Source organism: Trichechus manatus, unplaced genomic scaffold (assembly GCF_000243295.1).
Source record: "Trichechus manatus latirostris isolate Lorelei unplaced genomic scaffold, TriManLat1.0 scaffold00003, whole genome shotgun sequence".
In the NCBI taxonomy this organism is placed as follows: Eukaryota; Metazoa; Chordata; class Mammalia; order Sirenia; family Trichechidae; genus Trichechus; species Trichechus manatus.
This window is the reverse complement of record NW_004443939.1, coordinates 11379231-11404397: the sequence shown is the minus strand read 5'-3', so window position 1 is coordinate 11404397 and position 25167 is coordinate 11379231. Positions and strand designations below refer to the sequence as shown.

The 25167-nt window shown below is 34.1% G+C and overlaps 1 protein-coding gene across 4 annotated transcripts in view; it reads right to left on the bottom strand.

Moving 5' to 3' along the window:
- RAVER2 (ribonucleoprotein, PTB binding 2) overlaps positions 1–25167 on the bottom strand; it is an 84188-nt gene that overhangs the window by 31650 nt on the left and 27371 nt on the right. Inside the window, exons 2-9 of one of the 4 annotated variants that reach the window (XM_023730738.1) lie at positions 20597–20663; positions 18415–18884; positions 15446–15637; positions 14420–14546; positions 8725–8810; positions 6665–6769; positions 6398–6509; positions 1135–1403 (exon numbers count right to left, since the gene is read on the bottom strand). In XM_023730738.1, the coding sequence (XP_023586506.1) occupies positions 1135–1403; positions 6398–6509; positions 6665–6769; positions 8725–8810; positions 14420–14546; positions 15446–15637; positions 18415–18884; positions 20597–20663 (1428 nt within the window). The remainder of the gene's footprint in view (positions 1–1134; positions 1404–6397; positions 6510–6664; positions 6770–8724; positions 8811–14419; positions 14547–15445; positions 15638–18414; positions 18885–20596; positions 20664–25167) is intronic. The other 3 variants (XM_004369019.2, XM_023730751.1, XM_023730757.1) reach the window with 3 other exon arrangements.

Below are 25167 nucleotides of genomic sequence, written 5' to 3'. Positions count from 1 at the left end.
GGTGGGAGTGTAAAATGGTACAACCACTTTGGAAATCGATCTGGTGCTTCCTTAAAAAGCTAAAAATAGAAATACCATACGATCCAGCAATTCCACTCCTTGGAATATATCCTAGAGAAATAAGAGCCGTCACATGAATAGATATATGCACACCCATGTTCACTGCAGCACTGTTCACAATAGCAAGAAGATGGAAGCAACCTAGCTGCCCATTAATGGACCAATGGATAAACAAATTAGAGCATATTCACACAATGGAATACTACACAACGATAACAAGGATGAATCCATGAAACATAACATGGAGGAATCTGGAAGGCATTATGCTGAGTGAAATCTGTCAGTTGCAAAAGGACAAATATTGTATGAGACCACTATTATAAGAACCCAAGAAAAGGTTTAAACACAGAAGTAAACATTCTTTGATGGTTACGAGGGTGAGGAGGGAAGGAGAGGGGTATTCACTAACTAGATAGTAGACAAGAAATTATCTTAGGTGAAGGGAAGGACAATACACAATACAGGGGAAGTCAGCACAACTGGACTAAACCAAAAGCTAAGAATTTTCCTGAATACAACCAAACCCTTTGAAGATCAGAATAGCAAGGACAGAGGTCTGGGGACCATGGTTTCAGGGGACATCTAGGTCAGTTGGCGTAACAAAGTTTATTAAGAAACTATTCTGCATCTCACTTTGGTGAGTGGCATCTGGGGTCTTAAAAGCTAGGGAGCGGCCATCTAAGATGCATCCATTGGTCCCAGCCCACCTGGAGCAAAGGAGACCAACCAGGGTCACATAACAATGTGTGTATAAATTTTTGTATGAGAGACTAACTTGAATCGTAAACTTTCACTTAAAGGACAATAAAAAAAAAAAAAAAGGTGGCAAACTTTTCTTCTTCTTTGAGAAGTAAATATAAACTATAAAAAGTCATCACTTCATTGACATAGCAGTTCTCTAGTTTGTAATCCATATTTATATAATTTACACAATTATTAACTTCCTTTGAAATTTAAAAATAGCTAAGATTGCTTTATGATACTTCATAAATTATGCATCTTTTAAAATAAGCTAAAAGAATGTATTAGAATAATTTCATTTATGAGATAGTTAGAAGTACAGTGTTTTCTTACCCCTGAACTTATTTCGGTGCCTTTTGGTTGACTTTGCTGCTGCTTATGGTGTCCTGTCAGCAAGCCTCCGGCAGTAAGATTCGGAAAGCTCTGAAGATAAGCCTGCGACCCTGAGAAAGTTCCTTCTGCCATTCCCACCGTGGCTGGCTGTTTCTCCTGAGTATTGCTGTGCACTGGCCCAGCCTGTCCAACAATGAGCTGATTTGGAAAGAATGGTAACATGCCCATTCCAGCTGTTACAGTTGTTTGAGTTGGAATCAGGTTAGATGCTGTAGTGAACCACAAATGGAAAAAGCTTTTAGTCAAGACTTATGCACAATAGTTCTTTTGATTTTTTTTAAGTTATGAATTAAATACCAAGAAACCTGTTGTATCTGTTAGAGAACAGTTATACTCAAAAGGTAAGCTTAGATATCGTAAACTAGAAGGTTCCTTTACGAAAACACAAGAGTATATAGTAGTAATGATACTTTTCTTATCTTCAACAATTTCCAGGGTAATCTCAATGATACTATGTAGTTTTTTAATCACAAGTTTTATTTGCATATTTTAGGAGTTCAGAGCAAAGTTTGTGTATTTTTTGGCATTTAAATTACAATGATGCTTTCTTTATGCTCAATTATTGTGATATGCCTGCTTTCCTACTTTAAAGGTATAACTAAACAAGTCTTCAGTTTAAAAAGTTCTCTGGCACTGAAGAATTAGTCAAGTTTGAATTCAGCAACAGAATTGGTTAGCCAGCTTGCACCAATTCATGAGAGCCAACTGTTCATCTCTCTTCCCATCTCTCGAGTTCAGTATAATCACACTGATAGCTTGAAATCAGCCAAAGTTAGAGTTCTTACACACAGAAACCCACAAATGCTAGAAATCAAAACATTTTTTAATAAACCCAGAGAGCTAGTGTTAAACACTTACCAGTACACCACTGGTTAATCAATCAATACTTCTGAATAGATAAGCACCAAATTTAAAAGACGAATGTTTTATTGATTTATTTTTAACAAGGAACAGTAAGAAATTCTGGAGGAAATGAAATGTTTAACAGGAAAATTCTGAATCATTCCACTTTTTAAATCTGTAGGTTAAAGTTAAATGAAAAGAGCTAGTTTTGATAACTACTTTAGTCAAACTTACATTTTACAAAGTCCTTAAATTATGTTTAGTTCTAAACATTTAGAGATGAATACTTCGGATCTCCTGTCCTTTACCAATATATTTTCATATATTACCATTTTATAAATAGACTATGGAAAATATCTTTTCAGAGGATGTATCTAGATGGATTAAAATTTAATAGTTAAAGCTAATCAGTTAGAATGTATAATAAAAGATTAATGAGAAACCTTGTCTGTAGTACCCTGCCTCATACCTACACAGCGTGGCAAAAACAATTAGAAAAAAAGTATGAATAGGTTTCCAGTACATTATATGAAAATGTATTTACCCAAAAATAATTGAGTAAATTTATAACTAATTGTCACTTTGTAGACTTTAACTTGATTTTGCTAAAAGATGTTAAATGTACACATTACAACTATGAAGATATCTGAGTCATCTGGTTCCACACCAAAATGCTTAAAGGGTTAATGATTAGAAAGAGAAAATAGGATGGGTAACCATAAATGAGAAAAACAAATAACTAAAAAGGGAACTATCATTTTTTTTTCTTCCCATACTTACAATGAGCAGGGAATCCCTTAGTAGTGCAAATGGTCAACATACTCGGCTGCTAACCAAAAGGTTGGAGGTTCAAGTCTACCCAGAAGTGCCTTGGAAGAAAGACCTGGTGATCTACTTCCGAAAATTCAGTCATTGAAAACCCTATGGATCACAATTCAATTTGACACACATGGGACTGGCATGAGTCAGAACTGACTCAATGTCAGCTGGTTTGTTTTTTTTTTTTGGTTTATTAGGAACTAGGCACTGTGCTAAGTGCTTTTGATACACTGTCTCATTTAATCCTCACCATCACTCTTCAAATAGATGGTATTATTGCCATTTTAAAGATAAGAAGATATAGAAACAAAATACTAGATTCATTTGAATACTAAGTCTGACAAGTACTGGGCCTAAAAATAAAAATCATATCTATACTATGTTTCATTCAAAAGATACATCCCTGACAAGTTGCAGGTTAATTTCAGGTATCTTAAGGCTACCATCAAGATAAAGAGCCCCTTCAATAAATTCCTCTGTGATTCAAATTACTCATTACTTAATTACATTTATTTGGACACCCTGAATTTTCAGTGTTCTTAAAGCAGCCCATGCTAAACCAACTGGCGTATTATTTAATCTGACACAAATAGTAAATACTTACCTAAGCTTCCAGTTGCAGAAAACTGAGTTTTTAGAAGGATGTACCTCATCATTCCATAAAGCTCTACTGGATATAGGCTTATCTATATAGTGGTTTAACTTTTGCCCAGTTGATTCCAAAAGTTGGAACTGATTGAGTTGTTTCATCATTTGACTTGTTGGTTTCATGCACAAGAAGCTAAGTAAAATACCCACGTTTAATTGATTTTTAAAATAACTAGTAGCCCTTCTGTTTTCCCTCAGCATGTTCGCTTCTAAGCAAATTTCAACTATGCTTCAAACTGAAAGTGCCTTTCAAAATCACATTCAAACAAGAAATTCTGGTATACCACACCATACTCCTGTTTTTCAAAAAAAAAATCTGTATCTATATCTATATATATATACACACATATATAGATTGCTCATCAAAAGACTTCACCAAAAGAGTAAAAAGAACCTACAGACTGGGTAAATATTTTGGCTATGACAAATCCGACAAAGGGCTAATCTCTAAAATCTACAGGAAAATCCAATACCTCTACAACAAAAAGATAAATAATCCAATTAAAAAATGGGCAAAGGATATGAACAGATATTTCACCAAAGAAGACAAATTCAAGCAGCTAACAGACACATGAGGAAATGCTCAGGATTACTAGCCATTAGAGAAATTCAAATCAAAACCACAATGAGATACCATCTCGTCTCTGCATTACTGACATGAATCAAAAAAACAGAAAATAACAAATGCCGGAGAGGCTGCAGGGAGATTGGAACTCTTATGCACTGCTAGTGGGAATGCAAAATGGTACAACCATTTTAGAAAATGATATGGCACTTCCTTAGAAAGCTAGAAATAGAAATAACGTATGATTCAGCAATCCCACTCCTAGGAATATATCCTAGAGAAATAAGAGCCATCACACAAATAGATATATGCATATCCATGTTCACTGAAGCACTGTTCACAATAGCAAAAAGATGGAAACAACCTAGATGCCTATCAACAGACGAATGGATAAACAAACTATGGTACATACACACAATGGAGTACTACGCAATGATAAAGAACAATGATGAATCTGTGAAGCATCTCACACAACATGGATGAATCTGGAGGGCATCAAGCTGCGGGAAATAAGTCAATCACAAAATGACAAATATTGTATAAGACCACTACTATAAAAACTCATGAGAAGGTTTACACACAAAAAGAAACAATCTTTGATGGTTACGAGGGAGGGGAGGGGAGAGAAAAACACTAAATGGACAATAGGTAAGTGGTAACTTTGGTGAAAGGTAAGATAGTACACAATACTGGGGAAGCCAGCACAACCTGTACAAGGAAAGGTCATGGAAGCTCCATAGACACATCCAAAATCCCTGAGGGACCAAATTACCGGGCTGAGGGCTGTGGGGATCATGATCTTGGGAAACATCTAGCTCAATTGGCATAACAGTTTATAAAGAAAATGTTCTACATTCTACTTTGGTAAGTAGCATCTGGGGTCTTTAAAGCTTATCAGTGGCCAACTAAGATACTCAACTGGTCTCACCCCATCTTGGGCAAGGGATAATGAAGAAAACCAAAGACACAAGGGGAAGGTTACTCCGAAGGACTAATGGACAACAACTACCACAGCCTCTACCACAAATAGATACTGCCCAGCTACCACCACCAACTGCTCTGACAGGGATCACAATAAAGAGTCCTGGACAGAGCTGGAGAAAAACGTAGAACAAAATTTTAACTCATTAAAAAAAAAAAAAGACCAGACTTACTGGCCTGACAGAGACTGGAGAAACCCCGAGAGTATGGCCCCCGACACCCTTTTAGCTCAGTACTGAAGTCACTCCTGAGGTTCACTCTTCAGCCAAAGATTAGGCCCATAAAACAAAATGAGACTAAAGGGACACACCAGCCCAGGGGCAAGGACTAGAAGGCAGGAGGAGATAGGAAAGCTGGTAATAGGGAATCCAAGGTCGAGAAGGTGAGAGTGTTGACATGTCGTGCAGTTAGTAACCAATGTCACAAAACAGTATGTGTACTAATCGTTTAATGAGAAGCTAGTGTGTTCTGTAAACCTTCATCTAAAATGCAATTTTAAAAAATTAAAAAAAAAATAGATTTATTGAAATATAATTCATGTACCATAAGATTCACCCTTTTTGACATGTGTAACTTGATGATTTTTAATATATTCAGAGTTGTGTGACCATAGCCACTATCTAATTTTCAAATATTTTTATAACCACAAAAGGAAAACCCACATCCATTATTAGTCACTCTCATTGCCCTCTATCCCCAGACTCTGAAAAACAATAATCTACTTTCTATTTCTGTGGATTTGCCTATTCTGGACCTTATATATAAATGGAATAATAAAATACATGTTGTTTTTTTGAAAAAAAAAAAATTTTGTTTAATGCTGTCTAGCTTTTCAGAAGTATATAGTACACATATTGTTTTCCTTTTACTAATTTAGAGATTACATTTTAAAAATGATACAAATAAATAATCAAACTTTAAATTTACAAATAATGGCTGTTTTCTTTTATAAAAGCTGAGGGTTCCTTATCCAGGCAAAAATTAAATGGATTATACATGAAATGTCCTGTCAGCCCAGTGGGCGGCATGTCAGTCTCCAGTGGATCTATTTCCTCACCTCGTACTGCTGTGAACTTCATAAATATTAATGCATATCCAACAGGGAAAGTCCTGTCATGGCATGAAAGCGGGTCCATCAATAACTTATCAATAGTTTTCTACTATTAAAAATACAAAAGACTATACTTTACCTCAGTAAAATTAAAAAAAAAGAAAGAAAGAAAAGCCAAGAGGCTTTTTGAAGTTTTAAATGACTGAATAAAACTCTAATTTGACCTTCCTGTAAATAAAAGTTCAAACCTCACAAGTGACTGTTTACTAGCTGATTAGAAAACACACATCATTTACTTTTATGTGCTTCTCCATGGTGCCCCAACTCCGTTTTCAATGGAAGTGCTGACCCTACCCCTAGTGCAGTCTGAAGTACCATAGCTGGGGGTTCTCCAAGTAAGCCAGGTTTCTACAAAAGAAGAAAAAAAATAAGAGTTTCCCCCCATGGCAGTTTAAGACATAACATAATAAAAAGAGTACACATTCATAACCAATCTATTCAATAGCCTGATCACAGGAGAGGAATGAATTCATTTTCAAAAGAAAAAATACTACTATACTTACATTATTAGTATGGACATTCTCAAACTTCATTAATTGTTGCTGTGCCAATGGTACATGAGAAAGATTCTGAAGAAATAAATTAGAAGTATTACCCATGACTGAGCTCTGTGAAAATGATAAAACATTCAGTTAGTTTAATTTTGAGAAAGTTACTTGTTGTATAGTCCAATTCATTTTAAAGTTCACTTCTACAGCTGATCTGAGCAAAAGCAACAGTTTTTTAATTTCCCACATTCCAACTTCCGGCAATGCTAATGAATTCCTTTAATATACAAGATATGACCCTGTAGTCATGAGACTAATTCCACACCCATTCTTTCTTTTCTGTCTTTTTTCCTCTCCTCCCCTCACCTGTTTCTGGCTTCAGCAACAGTGTCATTATCTTCAATTATTTATTCATTTAATCATTCAGCAAATATTTATTGAGCACTTTCTGTGTACCAGGCACTGAGCTACGTAGTTAGAAATACAGCAATATGTTCTGCTCTCATGGATCTTATCGTCTCCTGGGGATGGGTGGCATTAATTAATTATAAAAACATATATAATCACAAATGCTGATAGGAATATGAAGGAAACATACAAGGAACTATGAAAACAAATAGTAAGGGGACTTGATTTAGACTGGAAAGTTCAAGGAAGGTTTTCTTATGGAACTAACTCTTGGACTGAAATGTGTAGGCTGAATAGGAAGAATCAGGGGAAGAATAGGGGAATTATGTAGGTGGTGTTGGGGTGGGGGGCATTCTAGGCAGGAGAAACAGCAGGAGCAAAGACCTGAGGAGGAGGGAACAAGGTCACGGTTCAAGGACCATAAACAGGTAGCTGGGAAACAGTGATGGGCAATTAGCCTGAGACGTAGGGGTAACCAGATTGTACAGGGCCTTAAAGACAAAATTAATCATTTTGGTCTTCATCCTAAAACAACGGGAATATGCTCAATACTCTGAACTGTCCCTCTCATAGTACTCTTCATACCTTATTGTAATTAATTGTTTAATGTTTGTTTTCATTATCGACTGAATTTCTGTAAGGACAGGGACTGTGAATGTTTTCTTTAATGCTAGCCTTAATGCTTAGCAGAGTGTCTGGTACATGTTAGGTTCAAAATAAAATATGCAGACTAAATGAATGAATAAAGACCCTATAATGTACCAGGTCCTAAGTAAGATGCTAAGGATTAAAAAAATGAATAAAAGATAGGCCTTTCCCTTACAAAGCTAGGTTTAGGACCAGCCATTCATTCATTCAACCTAAATTCAGCACCTATTATATACTAGTTTTGATTTGTTCTTAGGATTCTATATAAATACAGCCTTAAACAGATCCTGAAGTTAATGAGTACAGTGTATCTCCAATATTATGGGTATTTATAGATATAAACGTATTTTAAAAATACTTATCTGATAAAAGCAAGGAAAACATTTTTTGCTCTCCTAAATAGATGAATTATTTTTTTATAACACTGATTAAATTTTTAGAATTAAGAGTTATTGTTGATTCATCTATTTTTGTACATACTTTTTAAAATTAAGACCACATAAGGAGCCTTATTTTGATCTACTGATTTATTTCTCCAAAAAAATATACTGCAAAATATACCATAAAATATATCTCTTGCTCTATGAACAGCCTATAAATAGGAGTCAACATATACCGTATTTTAACACATGCTTTCTGTGTCTGTTTGCCAACCATGCCCTCCTCCCACGAGGTATTTTCAAAAGTGCCACCATGCCCATTTATTTTTACATGTTGCTGTGAAAAAAATTAGCATAGTGCACTTACAAAAAAACCTCGTTGGGGGGGGCGTGGTTGGCAAACAAATGTAGAAGGCGTGTGTTATTTACGCAAAAATACAGTATACAACTATGCTACCTTGATTAGCTTAATTTGATCTGATGCTCTCATTATTTTTTATGTAGCTATACTTTTTACTAAAGTTTTTTTTCAAAGAAAAAAAATACTCATTTGACTTCTTGAACACTTTAAATGTTAAGAACAAACAAAATATTCACTCCAAATTTTTGATGCTTTAGTACTTGATGTTACTTATGTACCTGATGTGCTTTATTCAAATGTAAAAATGCAGGGGAGATGGATGGATTCATCAGATGTGGCAAGCTGTGAGGTGTTCCAAGAACTGCTTTAAGAAAATACAAGTAAAACTTTATGATATATATGGAATCAAAAAAATAAAACAAGCTTTAAAAAGAGTAAATGACTATTTCTCTAAACTTTAAACAAATTCATGGGAAGTTCAATGACATACTGACCTTGTCACTGGTCAAAAAAATGGCAGGCTTCTTTCCTTGTGATTCAACCCTGGAATTTGTTTTAAAATTTCAACACCTTCTGCTATAATGGTAAAATATCAAGCCAGGGCTTACTCTTCTCTAGCGCTGAGTGCAACAAAACCGATTCTGTCTTTTAGTAAGTATAGTACTGATTGAAATCATGAGATTTTTTTTAAGTGTTTAGAGAATTTTGGTGGGGGACAAAGAGGGGGGAGGGAGGAGACAAAATACAATCTCTGTCCTTGAAAAGTTTACAATCCAGTTGAGAAGATACTCTACGTAAAAAAAAAATTATATAATAAAAACTAAACAAACAACTAAAAAACTGTATATAGTTGACAAAAGGAATAAATGGTACCCTCTTAATCAAATCTATCTATGAGTGCAAATATCAGGGTACATCTCAGAGGAGATGTTTTCAGAATAGATAATTCATACAGAAAGGAAGCACCATGAGAGAGAAAATACATGAAGTCATTTCATCTTATTATAAAGTAACTCAGGAAAGTCATAATATACAAAATTCTTTAGAATTCTATAATTCTTTAACAACAGTTAATTAGAATTATAGAATGTTGGACTTACAAGGTACTTCAAAAAGCATCTAATCTAATGATCAAAAACATTTGAAATTTATATATAACAAATTCAACCATGCTTTAAAAACTCTATTTCACAGAATTTATTACTTGCCAAGGCAGTCTATTACATCTTTGGGAAACTGATTCTTAGGAAGGGTTTTTTTTGGAATGAGCCAAATTTTCATTACAGATGACGGGGAAGATTACATCATTAGGAAGAGTCGCTTGTTAGGGAACCAAAAACCAAACCAATTGTTGTTGAGTGAATTCCCAAGTATTTTGGAACCTAAACAACACAATTATAAATAGCCCATGGATCAAACAAAAAATTAAAATTGAAAATACAAAGTATTTTGATCAGAATGAAAATATGTCAAAATTTGTCTAGAGGAAAACTTGATACATCAGAAAAGAAGAAAAATCTCAAATGAATAACCTAGTTGTATCTTAAGAAATCAGAAAATGCAGGACAAATCAAGCCCAAGAAAGCAGAAGAAAAAAGATAATAAAAATTAAAGTGGAAGTCAATGAAATAGAAAATAGTAAACAAATAGAGAAAACCAATGTAATCAAAAGCTGGTTCTTTGAGAAGATCAATAAGATTGATAAACCTCTAGCCAGACTGATCAGAAAAATTATATTCCAATATAAGGACCATGAGAGGGGACATGATTACAGATCCTGCAGACATTAAAAAAAAAAGGAAACATACTATGAGTAGTGTTATGCCAATAAATTTGACAACTTACATAAAATGGACAATTTCTTTGAAAGACACAAACTACCAAAGCTCACTTAAGAAGAAAAAGATACCCCGGATAGCTCTTATTTATTAACGACATTGAATTTATAGTTAGAAAGCTTCCTACAAACAAAATTCAAGACACAGATGACATCACTGGTGAATTCTACCAAACAAATAAGGAAGAAATAATACCAATTATACAAAAATTATTTCTGAAAATTGAAGAGGAGGGACTATTTCCCAAATCATTTTATAAGGTCAGCATTATCCTGATACCCAAACCAGGAATGACACTGTTTAAGAAGAGAAAACTATAAATCAATATCCCTTATTAACACAGATGAAAAAATTCTAAATTTTACCAAATCAAATCCAACAATACATAAAAAGGATTATAATACATCATGATCAAGTGAGATTTACCCTAGGAATATATTAAACAGCAATATAGTCATTATGTTAACAGACAAAAAAAGAAAAACATATGAAGAAAAATATTCCACAAATTCCAGCAATCACCACAATAAAATTTCTCAGCAATGCAGGAATAGAAAGAAAAGTCCTCAGCTTGATAAAGGAAATCTGTGGAAAAAAAAAAAGCTATGGCTAACATAATGCTTAATAATGAAAGAAGTATGCTTTCTCCTTAAAATCAGAAAAAGGCAAGGATGTCTTCTTTCACCATTTGTATACACAACTTTACTGAAATTTCTATCTACTATAATAAGGCAAGAAAAAGCAACAAAAGGTTTACATATCGGAACGGAAGATGCAAAACTGTTTATTTGCAGATGATATAATTGGCTATACAGAAAATCCTATGAAATCTACAAAAAATATTAGAAATAATAAGTGAGTTTAGCAAGGTTGCAAGATACGAAAATCAGTATACCAAATCATTTGTACTTTTATATGCTAGAAATGAGCTATAAGAAATTAAAATTAAAAAACCAATACCATTTAAAATAGCATCAAGAAATGTGAAATACTATAAATTTGACCAAACAATGTGTAATATATGTACACTGTAAATATAAGACATTGCTAAAGAAATTAAAGACCTACATAAATGGAGAAATATACTATGTTTATGGATCAGAAGACTCAAAATTATTGTTAAATCTGCCTTAGTACAGAGATTCAGCACGATTCCAGTAAAAATTCCAGCAGGTATTTTTCATATAAATTGATGGCTGATTTAAAATTATATGCAAATGAAAACTACCTCGAAAAAACAAAACAAGTCTGAAAAAGAATAAACTGGAAGGACTTACACTACTTGGTTTCAGAACTTATAAAGCTTTATCAAGACAGTGTAGCACTCAGTTAAAGACATATATTTAGACAAATGAAACACAATAGACAGTCCAGAAATAGACCCAAACTTGTGTGGTCAACTGATGTTTTGACAAAGATGCCAAGAAATTCAATGGAAAAGGATAATCTTTTTAACAAATGAGGCTGGAACAACTGTATCACCACATGTTAAAAAAAAATGAACCCGGACTCCTACCTCACATAAACAAAAACTAACTCAATATGGATCTCAGAGCTAAATGCAAGAGTTAAAATTATAAAAATTCTGGAAGAAAACATAAAAGAAGAGACAAAATAGTACTGGGGAGGGGCACTAAAGACACTCCAGAGTCCAACGGTGTAGACAATACTTTCCAAAGTGCAGTATACTCCTTTAGACACTAACACAATCTTGGACTACATTAATGGGAATATAATGATCATAGGAAAGAAATCCCTCTGTATTCTATGCTGATCAGAACTCATTTACAGGCTATGACTGTGTCTGTGTTCACCATATGTCTGGACAACAAGAAAATCTAGAGTATATCCACAAGAGAACAATGTGGGGGCGTGGGGAAATCTATAGAGTATGCCCTATGGCATGTTACAGAAAGTCAAAAACAGAACTGTAGTCTCCAAAGTAGTAGAAGAGGCATAAAAGCTGAGACGTAGAAAGAAAACATTATAAGTGTTGCTGATATTTATTTTCATCCTAAAAAATGAAAATATTAAGCTTTACCATTTCATAATACCTGCATTGACAATGGGGCATATACATGACTGATATATAACTGATACATGTACATGTATATATTAAGGTTCTGCTCAAAATTATTTTACTGATAGGGTTGCAGAGTCAAAAAATAAAAAGTGGAGACCACTGGTCTAAGGTATAGAAGATAGGGAGAACCAAAGATGATTGAAATTTCACTGTAGTTGTCTTCAAATATTTGAACTCATTTCTTATGGAAGAAGGAAGACATTTAGTCCATCTTTCTTCAGAGGCAAAACTAGAAGAGGCTAGAAGTTACAGAGATTTCTACCTAATATACTATAATATATAATACATATTACATATAAGGAAGAACTTTCTACTAATTTGAGTTGTTATATTAGAGAATAAGTTGCCTTGGAAAATAATAAGCTTCTTATCCTTGGAGTATTTAAGACAAACGAGGATATCTGTATACCATTAAAATTATAGAAGAGATATCTGATTATATAATATGCTGGGGCAGAAAACCTCTAAAGCTGCTTCTTACACACAAATACGTAATGATGACATGAAGTATGTAATATGAGTATATTAGATATATTTACCCTAAACCTTAGCACTGATTATAGGAATGTACTTCCACAAAATGCTCAAGTAAGCTTTGTACATATGCACAAAGATAAGAAGGTAAGCTCTTACAGGAGAAAAACACTAAATAGGTGGATAGTCAGTGCATACTAGTACTTAGACACTTGCATAATATTTGGAAAACAATAATGCCTTTGTCATATTTTACCAAGTGAAACAATTTTACAACAAAAAGAAACAGAATTAAAACAACGAGCTATCACTACACACCTATTAGAATGGCTAAAATCCAAAACACTGACACCACCAAATGCCGGTGAGGATGTGGAGCAACAGAACTCACTGCTTGCAGGAACACAAAATGGAACAGCCACTTCAGAAGATGGTTTTGCAGTTTCTTACAAAACTAAATACAGTCTTACCCTATGATCCAGCCATCATAGGTATTTATTAAAAATGAGTTGAAAACTTATGTCTACACAAAAACCTACACACAAATGATTACAGCAACTTTATTCATAATTGCCCAAAATTGGAAGCAACCAACATATCCTTCAGTAGGTGAATGGATAAACAAACTGTGATACATCCACACAATGGAATATTGTTTAGCAATAAAAAGTAATGAGCTATCAAGCCACAAAAAGACATGAGGGAACCTTACATGCACACTGCTAAGTGAACGAAGCCAGTCTGAAAAGGTTACATACTGTAAGATTCCAACTATATAATATTCTAGGAAATGTGAAACTACAGAGACACTAAAAGATCAGTTGCCAGGGATTTGTGAGGACGGGGAGAGGGATAAAGGTGGAGTACAAGGGATTTTCAGGGTGGTAGAACTATTCACTATGATACCATAAAGATGGCTATATGACATTATGCATTTGTCAATACCCATAGAAATACACAACACAAAGAATGAACTCTAATGTAAACTACAGACTTTAGTTAATAATAATGTATTATTATTGGTTCATTAATTATAACCTATGTACCACACCAAGATGTTAATAATAGGGGAAACTGTGTCTACAGGCGTGGAAGTATATGGGAACTCTCCAAACTATCTGATCAATTTCTCTGTAAACCTACAACTGTTCTAAAAAATAAAGTCTATTAATTAAAAAAAAGGGGAGAGAAAACAAGACTTTTAGTACTTTTCAACAAAGTAATTCGACTAAAGATGTAACACAGAATGGGATCATATCCTTTATTAATGTAGGTCACAACAATACAGTATGGCAACTATTACCTAGTCTATAAATTCATATTAACTAGAAGCTAAACAGAAGGTTTAATATTTAACATTTATTTATAGCAAAAAAAAAAAAAAGGAAACACATAAACAAGTTGTGCCTACCAAAAATAGTAAAAACAAAATTATCATCTCAGACTACTGATTAAAATTCATTGACAAGCCTAGACTAATTAAATATGTTTAGGCAAATTTAAATGCATTTTCTTAAGTAAAGCAGCACAATTAACTTCATGTCAACATTTTTTACTTAGTGTAACATCAGTGCTTACCTGGTTTAACAGCTCGTCCACATAGCTGGGGTTGTAGAAGAACTTGTAACATGGCAGGGTTGTTTAAACTTTTCATAATTTGTACGGGATTTGGCTCTGGAAGTAAGCCCTTTTGACTACTGTGCATCTTCAATGAATACAGAAACAGGAAACATTATAACAAAGATAAAAACAGAAGAGGTAATTTTTTCATGCTTTCTTCCAGAAATTCTCATTAATCTAATAAAATCTATTTTATGATAAATGCAATTTGCCTAGCATGAGCTGGAACTGACTCGGCGGCACCTAACAACAACAAAGCAGCATGTAGTGGGTACCCAATAAATATTTGTGAAATGAATGAAAAGAGAAAAAAATATCAGCTGAGATTGAGCTGATTCCAACTCATGGCGACCCCATGTGTATAAGGGCAGAACTGCTCTCTAGAGAGTTTTCAGTGCCTGATTTTTTGGAAGCAGTGCCTCTGGGTAGACTCAAACCTCCAACCTTCTGGTTAGCAGCAAATGTGTTAACGGTTTGCACCATCCAAGGACAGAGAAGGAAGTCAAACATGGGAGTACACAGAAATACATTTGCTAGTGGATATGAGAAAAGTTGAATGACTGAGTCTAACTTTCTATAAAGTAGGAGTTGCGATCATCTGATAAAAAGGGGGAGAGAGACAAAAATCAGTGAAGGTCTGAGATAGCTGCTGTAGAAAATGGAAAAGAGCTGATGAGAAATGAGCTGAAGATTTGCTGAAGGTACTAAAGGGCCAGCTATAAACATATACTATACATTTGTAGCAGCATCAAGCCACCTAGTTGTTGGTTTTTCTCCAAGAGGACATAGAAACCTGGCTGCAGAAGTAGGTGACGGGACCAGTTCAGAACTGTAAATTCTGCAAATCCAATCCAACAAAGAAACAACTTAATCACAGGAAATGAAGTTGATAGCGAAAGAATAGCTGAAGTAATGAATTATACAAGAAAGGATAAAATAGTGCTATAATTTATCTATATCCTAAGGAGAGGAAAAAAAGCTTACCACACGTTGAGCTGCTATCAATGCTGCTAATGTGCTTCGCCCTGGCGCTCCTGGGGCACAGAAGGAAACCTGGACTTTGCTTCCCTTGATGGTCATGCCATCAGCTGCTTGCTGAACCTCTTCGGCGTGTTCTGCGGTGTTATATTCAACCACTGCAAAGCCACCAACGTAACTACCTTCATCCTGTGCGAGCTGATGTAACACATTTTATTAAAAGGGAAATTCTGATATGAGACACATTTACTTACAATACATAACCTTCAAATTCAAGAACAATGTATTACAGAGCATGATACTGGGGAAAATAATGTACTCTTTCTTTCTGAAAATAAAAGTCTATAGCTGCTTCGCTGCAGTTCTTCCTGAAGAGAGCAAGATAAACAAGATTCCATCAAGTTTCTTTTCAGCTCTTTGATTCTGTAATTTATTTTAAAAGTCAAAACCCAAATGATAATAGTCGTTACACATTATGAAATGTATGTAACTGGTAATTTGTGGGAAAATGTTGGCACAAAATAATTAAAACTTTCTTTGAAACAAAATTCACCAGATACCTAGGCAGTGAAACATATTGAGCAATTATCTGAGCATCTATCTGTGTAAAATAAAGTTAGTATTATCAAGGGAAAAAGGTAAGTGGAACTATATTCTAGTTTTATTTCAATTTAAACAGATCCCAGGAATTTGGTCTAAGTATACGAAAGCAAACCTTATTTAGGGAAATTGTGCCCCAGGTTTGTTAAAATACTATATGCAATACACAGCTTTTATTTCAGTACCCTAAAAGAACTCCTGTCATGTAGAACTCGATTTCTTTCCAATTGCCCACCTGTAAGAGTGTAAACGGAGATACTAAAGTCCTGGATCTGTAAAGGCTGGTACAAAGAGCAAAAATAAGAACAAAGTAAGACACCAAAAAGGTTCTAAGTTTTGAACATGTCTGAATTATCTTAAACACATTTACATTATAAAGTGATAAATGTGGCAAAATTCAGCTTGGTACATCTTTGCGAAGATATGTTTACAACACATCTATTTGGGTTTGGCATCTCATAAGTTAATATTACAATTAAATAATTTATTAGTCCTTTTTTGTTTCTTTTTTCCTATTTCTGAAGCTTAACTTTCTTCTACCTTCTTGTGTAAGTAGACCAAATTTGTTGTTTTCCTTCACAGTCTTCCTACCCTTTAAAGCTGTCCTCAAATGCCTTTTCCTCCATACAATTTTTTCCAGTCAAATGGGGGAAAGGAAAAATATCAACCTCTTTCAAACATTTCTCTAACAACCCCATTCCTCTTATAATCCAAATTGGACTTTAAAATCAGATTTGTAAAAGCCATTAAGTCCTTTTGGTCTCTTTTAACTACAAGGTAAGAGATTGTGTCTTCGATATGGTCTCTGCCAACCTACCATGAGAAAAGCCTGAATTTAATAGGTTCATTGACAAAACCATTGTAAAATTATTTTATTAATATTTTGAAAACTTTAAAAATGGGTTTTACTAAACCTGGTTCATTATGACGACTTTCATCTTATATAAATTATATTATCATGTTGAGTGTTTCAAAAGGCAAATCATTTTAAGTCCACAGCATCAGTATCTTCGGAGAGGAATATTTCAGTTCAATTCAAAGATGTTATGGTCTAACTCGTGATCTAATTAATTTTCCATTATTTTGAAGTATTTTAGCAGAAGCTAAATGGTCAGTCAAAAATATTGTAGCAAACATTTTTATACCATGTGTGAAGCTAGACCTTAAAACCTCTAAGATAATCTCTAAGGTCTCTTCTATCTCTCAAATTCATAATTCAAATACAAATTGTAATAAATGGCTTTTGCTCTCACATTGGTTTCAAAGGCCTCAACTAAAGTTCCAAAAAAATCATGTATGGTCATAGGATATCACTATCCAATTCTAGTGTTCAAGAATAGCGTATCAATAAGCCAATCAACTTTCAATAACTAGGCAAAGATCTGATAAGAGATTTGTCATTAAAATAGTCTAATAATATAAAGTTTTTGGATGGTTTCTTTGATGCTTATTATATTGGGATTGGAGGGGTAGAGAAGAAAAAGGAAGATGGTAGCATTATTCTTAAATATACATGTATAAATATATATATATTTCTACTCCAAATTTTCTACCAAAATTGTAGAGACTTCACAACGTATGATTAAGAAAAAAAGGGAGGCAGAAAAAAAGAAAGGAGGGTAAGAAGGCAAAGAGCATGGGAGGGAAGGAGGGTGGAAAATGGGAAGGGAAAGAAGAAATGAATGTAAGCAAGACAGAAAGAGTTAATCAATGCTATTAAAAATCTCTAAGAAAAGGAGTTATAGACAGTATATATTTTTGTCTATTAGAATATAATCAATTTTACTATAATAAAACGTTTGAAAATTCTCACCAACATTGGCAGTTTTCAAGATCCTCTCTAAATTCTCACCTATCACAGCCCCATTCACATACAATTTACATTATTTTTAAACCTTATCCATTACTTTTCTATCTTCCATTATATCATGCATCATACAAGATTTGCAATTATTTGCTTACTTACCAGCATCTCCTGTGAAATTGAGGAAGTGAGATAGAGTATCTTTCTAATCTCTGCATTTCTGACACTTAGCATAGTGTCTCGCACACAGAAGATGTTAAATAAAACTTGGATGGATGGAAGTATCAACGAATGAGTGGGTAGATGAGTGGACGGAATGAGGAGGAGAATGTATAAGTGATGAATTTGCTAAGACATACTTAAATGTCGAACAAAATAGTTGGGATTATCAACAGAAGGAATCGATTTAAAATTTCCCAACAGATTAAAGTCTTCATTACAGACTATAGCAGTATTAGATTATTCATTGTGATATTTACAGGGCTGTGATAAATAAATTTGTGAGTGCATGTAGAATAGATATATATGCACACAGTTTTAAATATTTCTAATGCATTTTAAAAATACATACCTGGCAAAACACAGGTTTATGGATACTGGAAAAAAAGTGCAACAGCTCCTCTGAATCCCTATAGTCACTAGGGAGTTTATCTATACAAAGGCACTTAGAATGAATGAGCTCCGAGGCCAATAGATTAACATCCATCCACTGTGCAAAGAGAGCTGATGTTCCCAACTGTTTACCCAATAGCTCCAATCTAGCCTTTGCAGCGAAGTCCTTTTTCATGTATTCCACAAATCCATAGCCCTTGGAATGGCCAGTAACTTCACTGTAGACTAGAAAACACCTTTCAATATTTCCATAAGCACGAACAAGTTCTTCAAACTCCTCTAATGTAAAAGAAATGGGCAGGTTGGTAATACACAGCAAAGCATCTGTAGGCTGGAGCTGAACTACTAAATCTTTTCCTCGAAAGGAGTACTGATGAAACATCTGAATTGCACTCTGGGCTTGTTCCCCATTCAATAAAGTAACAAAAGCTGGAAGAAAACAAAATGAATTAAAGAGTTTTCTAGGCCAGTGTTTTCAATTTTTGATCATGACCCACAGTAAGAAATACATTTTGTATCTGTGACTCAGTATACACATACATTAATTCTGAAACAAAAGAATCATGAAGTACTACTTACCCCTACCATACACAATGCATTCCGATATTTTCTATTATATCTCACTGTTTTTTTTTTAATGCTGACACCTCCTCCCAGTAAACTAATTTCATGATCAGTAACTCAAATAAAAAGTATAGAATTATATTGAGTTCTACTGTAAGATCCTAAAATATTCTGTTGTTGTTTTTCATTTTGGTAATCTTTTCTAACCTCATACGGGTACATTTTTCCCCCATTAGCCAATGATGTAATAGCAAGCTCTGAAACAATGAAGATAGACACAAATTCCCCAAAAGAGGTCAGTTCTTTCTCCATTTCATTTACATGTTTTCTTACAATCAGATTAAAATAACACACACACATTTTGGTATACTTTTTGATGAACAATATGGTACGGGAAAAGCACAGGATTATGATCTTGGACAAGCTGCTTAATTTTGAATCTCTGTAAAACAATAAAAAAAATACCTGTCTTGTCTACCTAATGAAGTTATTCCAGCATCAAGCAATAAATACACATGACAACTTGTAAAATCTAAAGCATGATACAAATATAAGATTTGAAATCAATAAAATACTATGCAAAATATATTCATGTATCTGGTAAAATGAAAATTTAGCCATATTAATTTGTTGATCTATTGTTATCAAAACAAAGACTATATAGATTTTGAGCAAAGTTATAAAGAATGTTTAAAGCCCTCCATTAAAAGAAGGGCAATCCACAAATTACAAATAAATTGCTCTCTAAAAGTTTCTCCATCTCTTCCTCCATCCCTTCATGCCCTCCTTCCCTCTTCCCTCTCTCCCCTCACCTCTAAGTTTGAATATACAGTGGAGTTGCTCCATATGAGCATTTAATTTACCCAAATTCAAATATAACAATATGACAAATATGTATATAGCAAGAGAGAAAGAAAGAAATCTAAACAGCCTGGGCAACTCTACCTGTCACTACACCCGATATGCTCTTCTCTCAAATGGTCTTTGGGCCCATGTGGCTCTCAGAGTGTGGGCATCACACATTGAGTGTGATGCTAACATTTAAAGAAACATATTCTTCATTTAACACAGTCTCCTCATGCAAGGAAACTACTATCAAAGAACAGCTAAATCTTCCAACACCAGAGAAAAATTAGCTTTGAGGGGCATCAAGACTATGATGAACACTCATTCATTATAAAAATTCAGAGGTCTCTAGTAACAATATATTCATCTAAGTGATTAAAATTCAGGATACTAATATTACTTTCAGAAACCCTGGCAGCATAGTGGTTAAGAGCTACGGCTCTAACCAAAAGGTCAGCAGTTCAAATCCACCAGGCACTCCTTGGAAACACTGTGGGGCAGCTCTACTCTGTCCTATAGGGTCGCTATGAGTTGGAATCAACTCCACAGCAAGGGGTTTGGTTTGGTTTGGTTTTTTTAATATTACTTACAGAAAACAAATGGTCTGAGTAACATTTACACAATTGAATACTTTTCAAAGACTAGTTTAAGCATGAAAAGACTACCTTTTCTAGTCTATAATAAATATGTAGAATCAAAATGAAATTAGATGCTTAAAACTGAAATCTTACCTGTTCGTTTATTTCTGTCCACATAACAATACTTTAACTCATAGTCTTGTAACAAATCATGAACTTCCTGAAAGAAACAAGACCATGAATTCAATAAATATACAAATGCAGTTAGTGGATAATCCAGTTGTATCAGCCTATCATCACTACCATCACCATCCTCCATGTAAAAAATCATCCATGGATTCTCATTATTTATTAAATTAAAGGCATTCAAAGATTACCAGATATGGTACCAACCTAGCTCTCCAAATATATCTCCCAATTACAACCTCCATGCATAGCCTACATTCCTGCTCAACTGGAATCTGCACTGTGTTATAAGTATACCATGCACAGTCCTCACTCTCTATTTCTGCTCATGCTGGTATCCTGACCTAGCATGGGGTGTCCATACCACCAAAACTCCTAAACCTCACTAGAAATCATATGCATCACTTGAAAGCTCAACTCAAATGTTCTGCCATGATGTCTTTTTAAATATCCCCCACTGAATACAACCTCTCCCTTCTTTGTGATAACAAAGATCATACTTTGTTTATGTCTCTCTTATTGAAATAAGTATTATACTTACTTCTCTTTCTGTGTTCTATACACCGGGCTTTAAACAAATAACACACCTGTAGATGCTTATGAGTGCAATCATGTAAATAAAGGTAGACTGTAAACCTAACTTAGGGAGCCCTGAGTATGAAAACATCTAACAACCACCAAAGTACAGCATACAGTCCAATTTATCCCCCCGGAGCCCCAAATTGTTTCAACTGGCTTTCTGGTTCGTTCTGCTTCTATTACTAATCCAGCCTGAACTATTTTCTTCTGATATCCTGCCCTCCATCCGCCTGGCTGCTTAAAATAGTAGATTTCCTCTCTATTTCCCTTATCCTTCTTGTTAAACTGATAGTACTTGACAGGAACTGTATTTTATATATTTGTATATTACCTGTACTTCTGTGCATAGGTATGCACTGAAATATACATTAAAGTAAATTGAATTTAAATGCTTTGTTACTGCATGGATATTTGGCCCTGAAATTTTTACTCATAACACAGAACAGATGTAGTTATTATTTTTTAAAGGAATTGGACTATCTCATAGGTAGACATTCTAGCCCCAGACTAAAGAGTTACAGTCAACATGTTCTATACTGCAAATTACTAAACTAAACACACACCAGTACTAGTATGTTAAGTTCACAACCTAAAATGCTTGAACTAAAAATAATAATAACAATACTTATTACTATTACACAGGTAACATTTATTTAGCTTTTACTAAGTACCAGTGGAGCCCTCGTAGCACAGGGGTTAAGAGCCGCTCCTTAGAAACCCTATGGGGCAGTTCTACTCTGTCCTATAGGGTTGCTATGAGTCAGAATCTACTTGATGGCAACAGGTTTGGGTTTTTTTTTTTTTTTTTTTTTTTTTAGGTACCAGTAAAATTTTTTAAAAAAGGAAGGCAAAGCAGAGAGAAGTTAAGTACCTTGCCAAGGTCACATAGCTAGTAACTTGCTGAGTGGGATTCTCCCAATCACTCTCACTCCAGGGGCCATAATACTCTTAGCCTCTATGATATCTTGCCTTATTCTTTCCAGTACTAACGTTAACAATAGTATATTACCACTAATAGTTACAAAAACAATACCATTAGTGCTCTAATAAGTGATCATGAGGGTAATATGGAAATGGAAAACAAATAAGAGGACAGTTATAATTCGAGAAATATTTTCCCTGTTAACCCAATGCAGGGGAAAAAACAGTACTATAATAGGCAAAGTATAAAAACATAATGCTGGGTAAAAAAAAGATAATAACTACAATAAGAAAGATAAGAAAGGTAGAGCTGATAATGTAGTAATACTCTTTATAAAAACCTGTTGCCATCGAGTCAAGTGAGTCAATATTAGAAGTATTTTGAAACATATATTTGTCTGTTTTGTAAAATATTGTTTGATGGATTATATAGTACTAAAATCAATTTTACAGATTAGTTTATATATTACTGTGGTAATTTTTTATCTTGTAACCTGCAAGTTTTCTTGGACTTATAAAAACATATACTTGTATACCTCATTAAGAAAACATAACTCTCCATAACCTAACATATACCTCTTGCCAATCATCTAATTGAATACTATTTAGAAGGTAACACAGTTTTGTTTGAAGGGATCCAGTGTGTGCTTTTATTTGCAAAGGATCTAATCTTTCATTTCACTAGTTAACAGCTGTCAAACGCCAAATAAAGAAAACAAGATACTACTCTTTACATTATCAAGTATCCATAAACAAATGACATGTTGCATTACTCATCAGCTAAGACAATTACCTAGCAGAGATCTTAGGTATTTAAAGATGCATTTTGCAACTTAGAAATTTTATTGTGAAAATACTCATGTTTCTAATAATAACTTTTCTATGTATCAGATCTGGGTATACAGTTTGCCAACTGGGAAACCTTACAAGGGTAAAAAAAAAAAAAAAAAAAAAAAACCAATTATTTTTCTCCATTCCCTGGTTGTTTTGACCCAGGCAAAAGTGGGTCACCCCTCAACTTGAGCCTCGGTAAGTCAGTCACATTAAAAACTTAAAACTTGAAAGACAGTCCTGATAACAATTTGCCAAAATTCTACTATGCTCTGTCTCACAAAACTGAAAAAGACTAAAATTATACTAATCCAACTTTATGATATTTTTATCAACTTACAAGGTAATTTTATGGAAAGTAACACCTTTGATAAAAATGCTTTGTCCTTTTACCCTCAAATATTAGTTAAAATTTCCTAAATTAATAAATGTTAAACACAATGGATAAAATGAATAGCTTTATAATCTAGTTCCAGACCAGGTTCACTGTTAACTCCCTGGAATGAACAGTTTTGCACATATGAAACGCGTTCTGCAGAGAGAATCAACAGCTTTCAACTCAAAGCAGCCAGATAATGACCTCCCCTGCCAAATGTTAAATAACCACTGTTCCTGCAGGTCTGGCCTTCTTCCTGAATGAAATCCTGACTTAGTTAGAAACCTGAATCACAATGTCTTCTAGGCCCTTCACAGACTTACTTTTTTTCTTTTTCTTTTTACTTTTATTCTGAGAAAGGCTGTCATGTCATTAAAGTACACTATCTTTTGCAAATTTTCTTTTAAAGTGTTAAGGAATCTGATAATACCAAAGAATATCTGTAACACATATTAAGCTACAAGGCTCAACAATAAAATAAATAAATAAGAACTCACCACCAGATGTGAGGACTAGAACACTGTCAATACTGCTGCATCCACCTGTGTTCCTTCTCTAGCCCACCCCTCCAGTTCCCCGTAGCTTAAGTTCCTCACATAGGTATGCATCCCCAAACAATATGTTGTTTCACACTACTTGTTTTTGAGCTTTATAAAATGGTATTATACTATTTTTAAACTTTTATGTCTTGCTTTTTATACTCAATATTATGCTTCTAAAATTCAGTCATGTTCCTGCATTCATTTATTCACTACTGTTTGATAGTCCATTCTGGGACCATAGTACAATTTGTGTATCCATTTTTCTGTCAAAGAATATTTGGTTAGTTTCCAGGGTGTTGCTGTTTTGTTATTTATTGAAAACAGCTACAATCATATTCTTGTAAAGTTTACATGTCTTCTGGTGTTCATGTGTGAAAATTTCTCAAGAAATGAAATTCCCGAGCTATGTACATGTGAATGATCAACTTTATAAGAAAGTGCCAGAGCGGTGGTGCCAGTTTACATTCCTGTCGACAGTATATGAGTCCCACTGATTGTGTCCTTTCAACGACTGGTGTTATCAGATACTTAAGTTTTGTCAATCGAGTTGATATAAAATTGTATCTTCTTTGGCCTTGATTTGCATTTCCCTGATGAATAAGGCAAAGCACGTTTTCATGTTTACTTGCCATTTTCTCTTCTGAAAAACACCTGATCTCTCTTGCCCATTTTTCTATTGTGTCTGTCGTTGTTGGTTGACTTGTTTTTTTTTTTGTAACATTCTGGATACTAATCCTTTGTCAGTAACTGTATTATCAATGTATTTACCCAGTATATGGTCTGTCATTTTGCTTATTTGTGGGTTTTTTTTTTTTGTAAATAGTATTTATTTTAATGAAGTCAAATTTATCAATATTTTCCTTTACAACGTGTGCTTCTGTGTCTTAAGACATCCTTTTCTACCCAAGGCCATAAAGATATTTTCTTTTGTCTTCCTACATTTTTTAGATTTTTTCCTTTCACATTTCAGTTTTTAGTCAGTTTGGAGTTAGTTTTTGTGTGGTGGGAGAGACTTCTTTCCTTTTTTTCCCCAAATGGGAAACCAATTTTATTTCTTCCATATGGATATCCAACTGTCTCAGCACCATCATTGTAGAGTCCATTCTTTCCTCAATGTTCTGCAAAGCCATGTGTCTCATATATCAAGTTCCCAGATATGTATGAATCTGTTTCTGGTCTTCTGCATCTGCCCTGTTGAACATTTTGTCTATTCTGTGCTAGTACTACATTGTCTTAAATAAGATAGTTTTATAAGTCTTGATATCTGGTAAGACAAATCTCTTCATCTT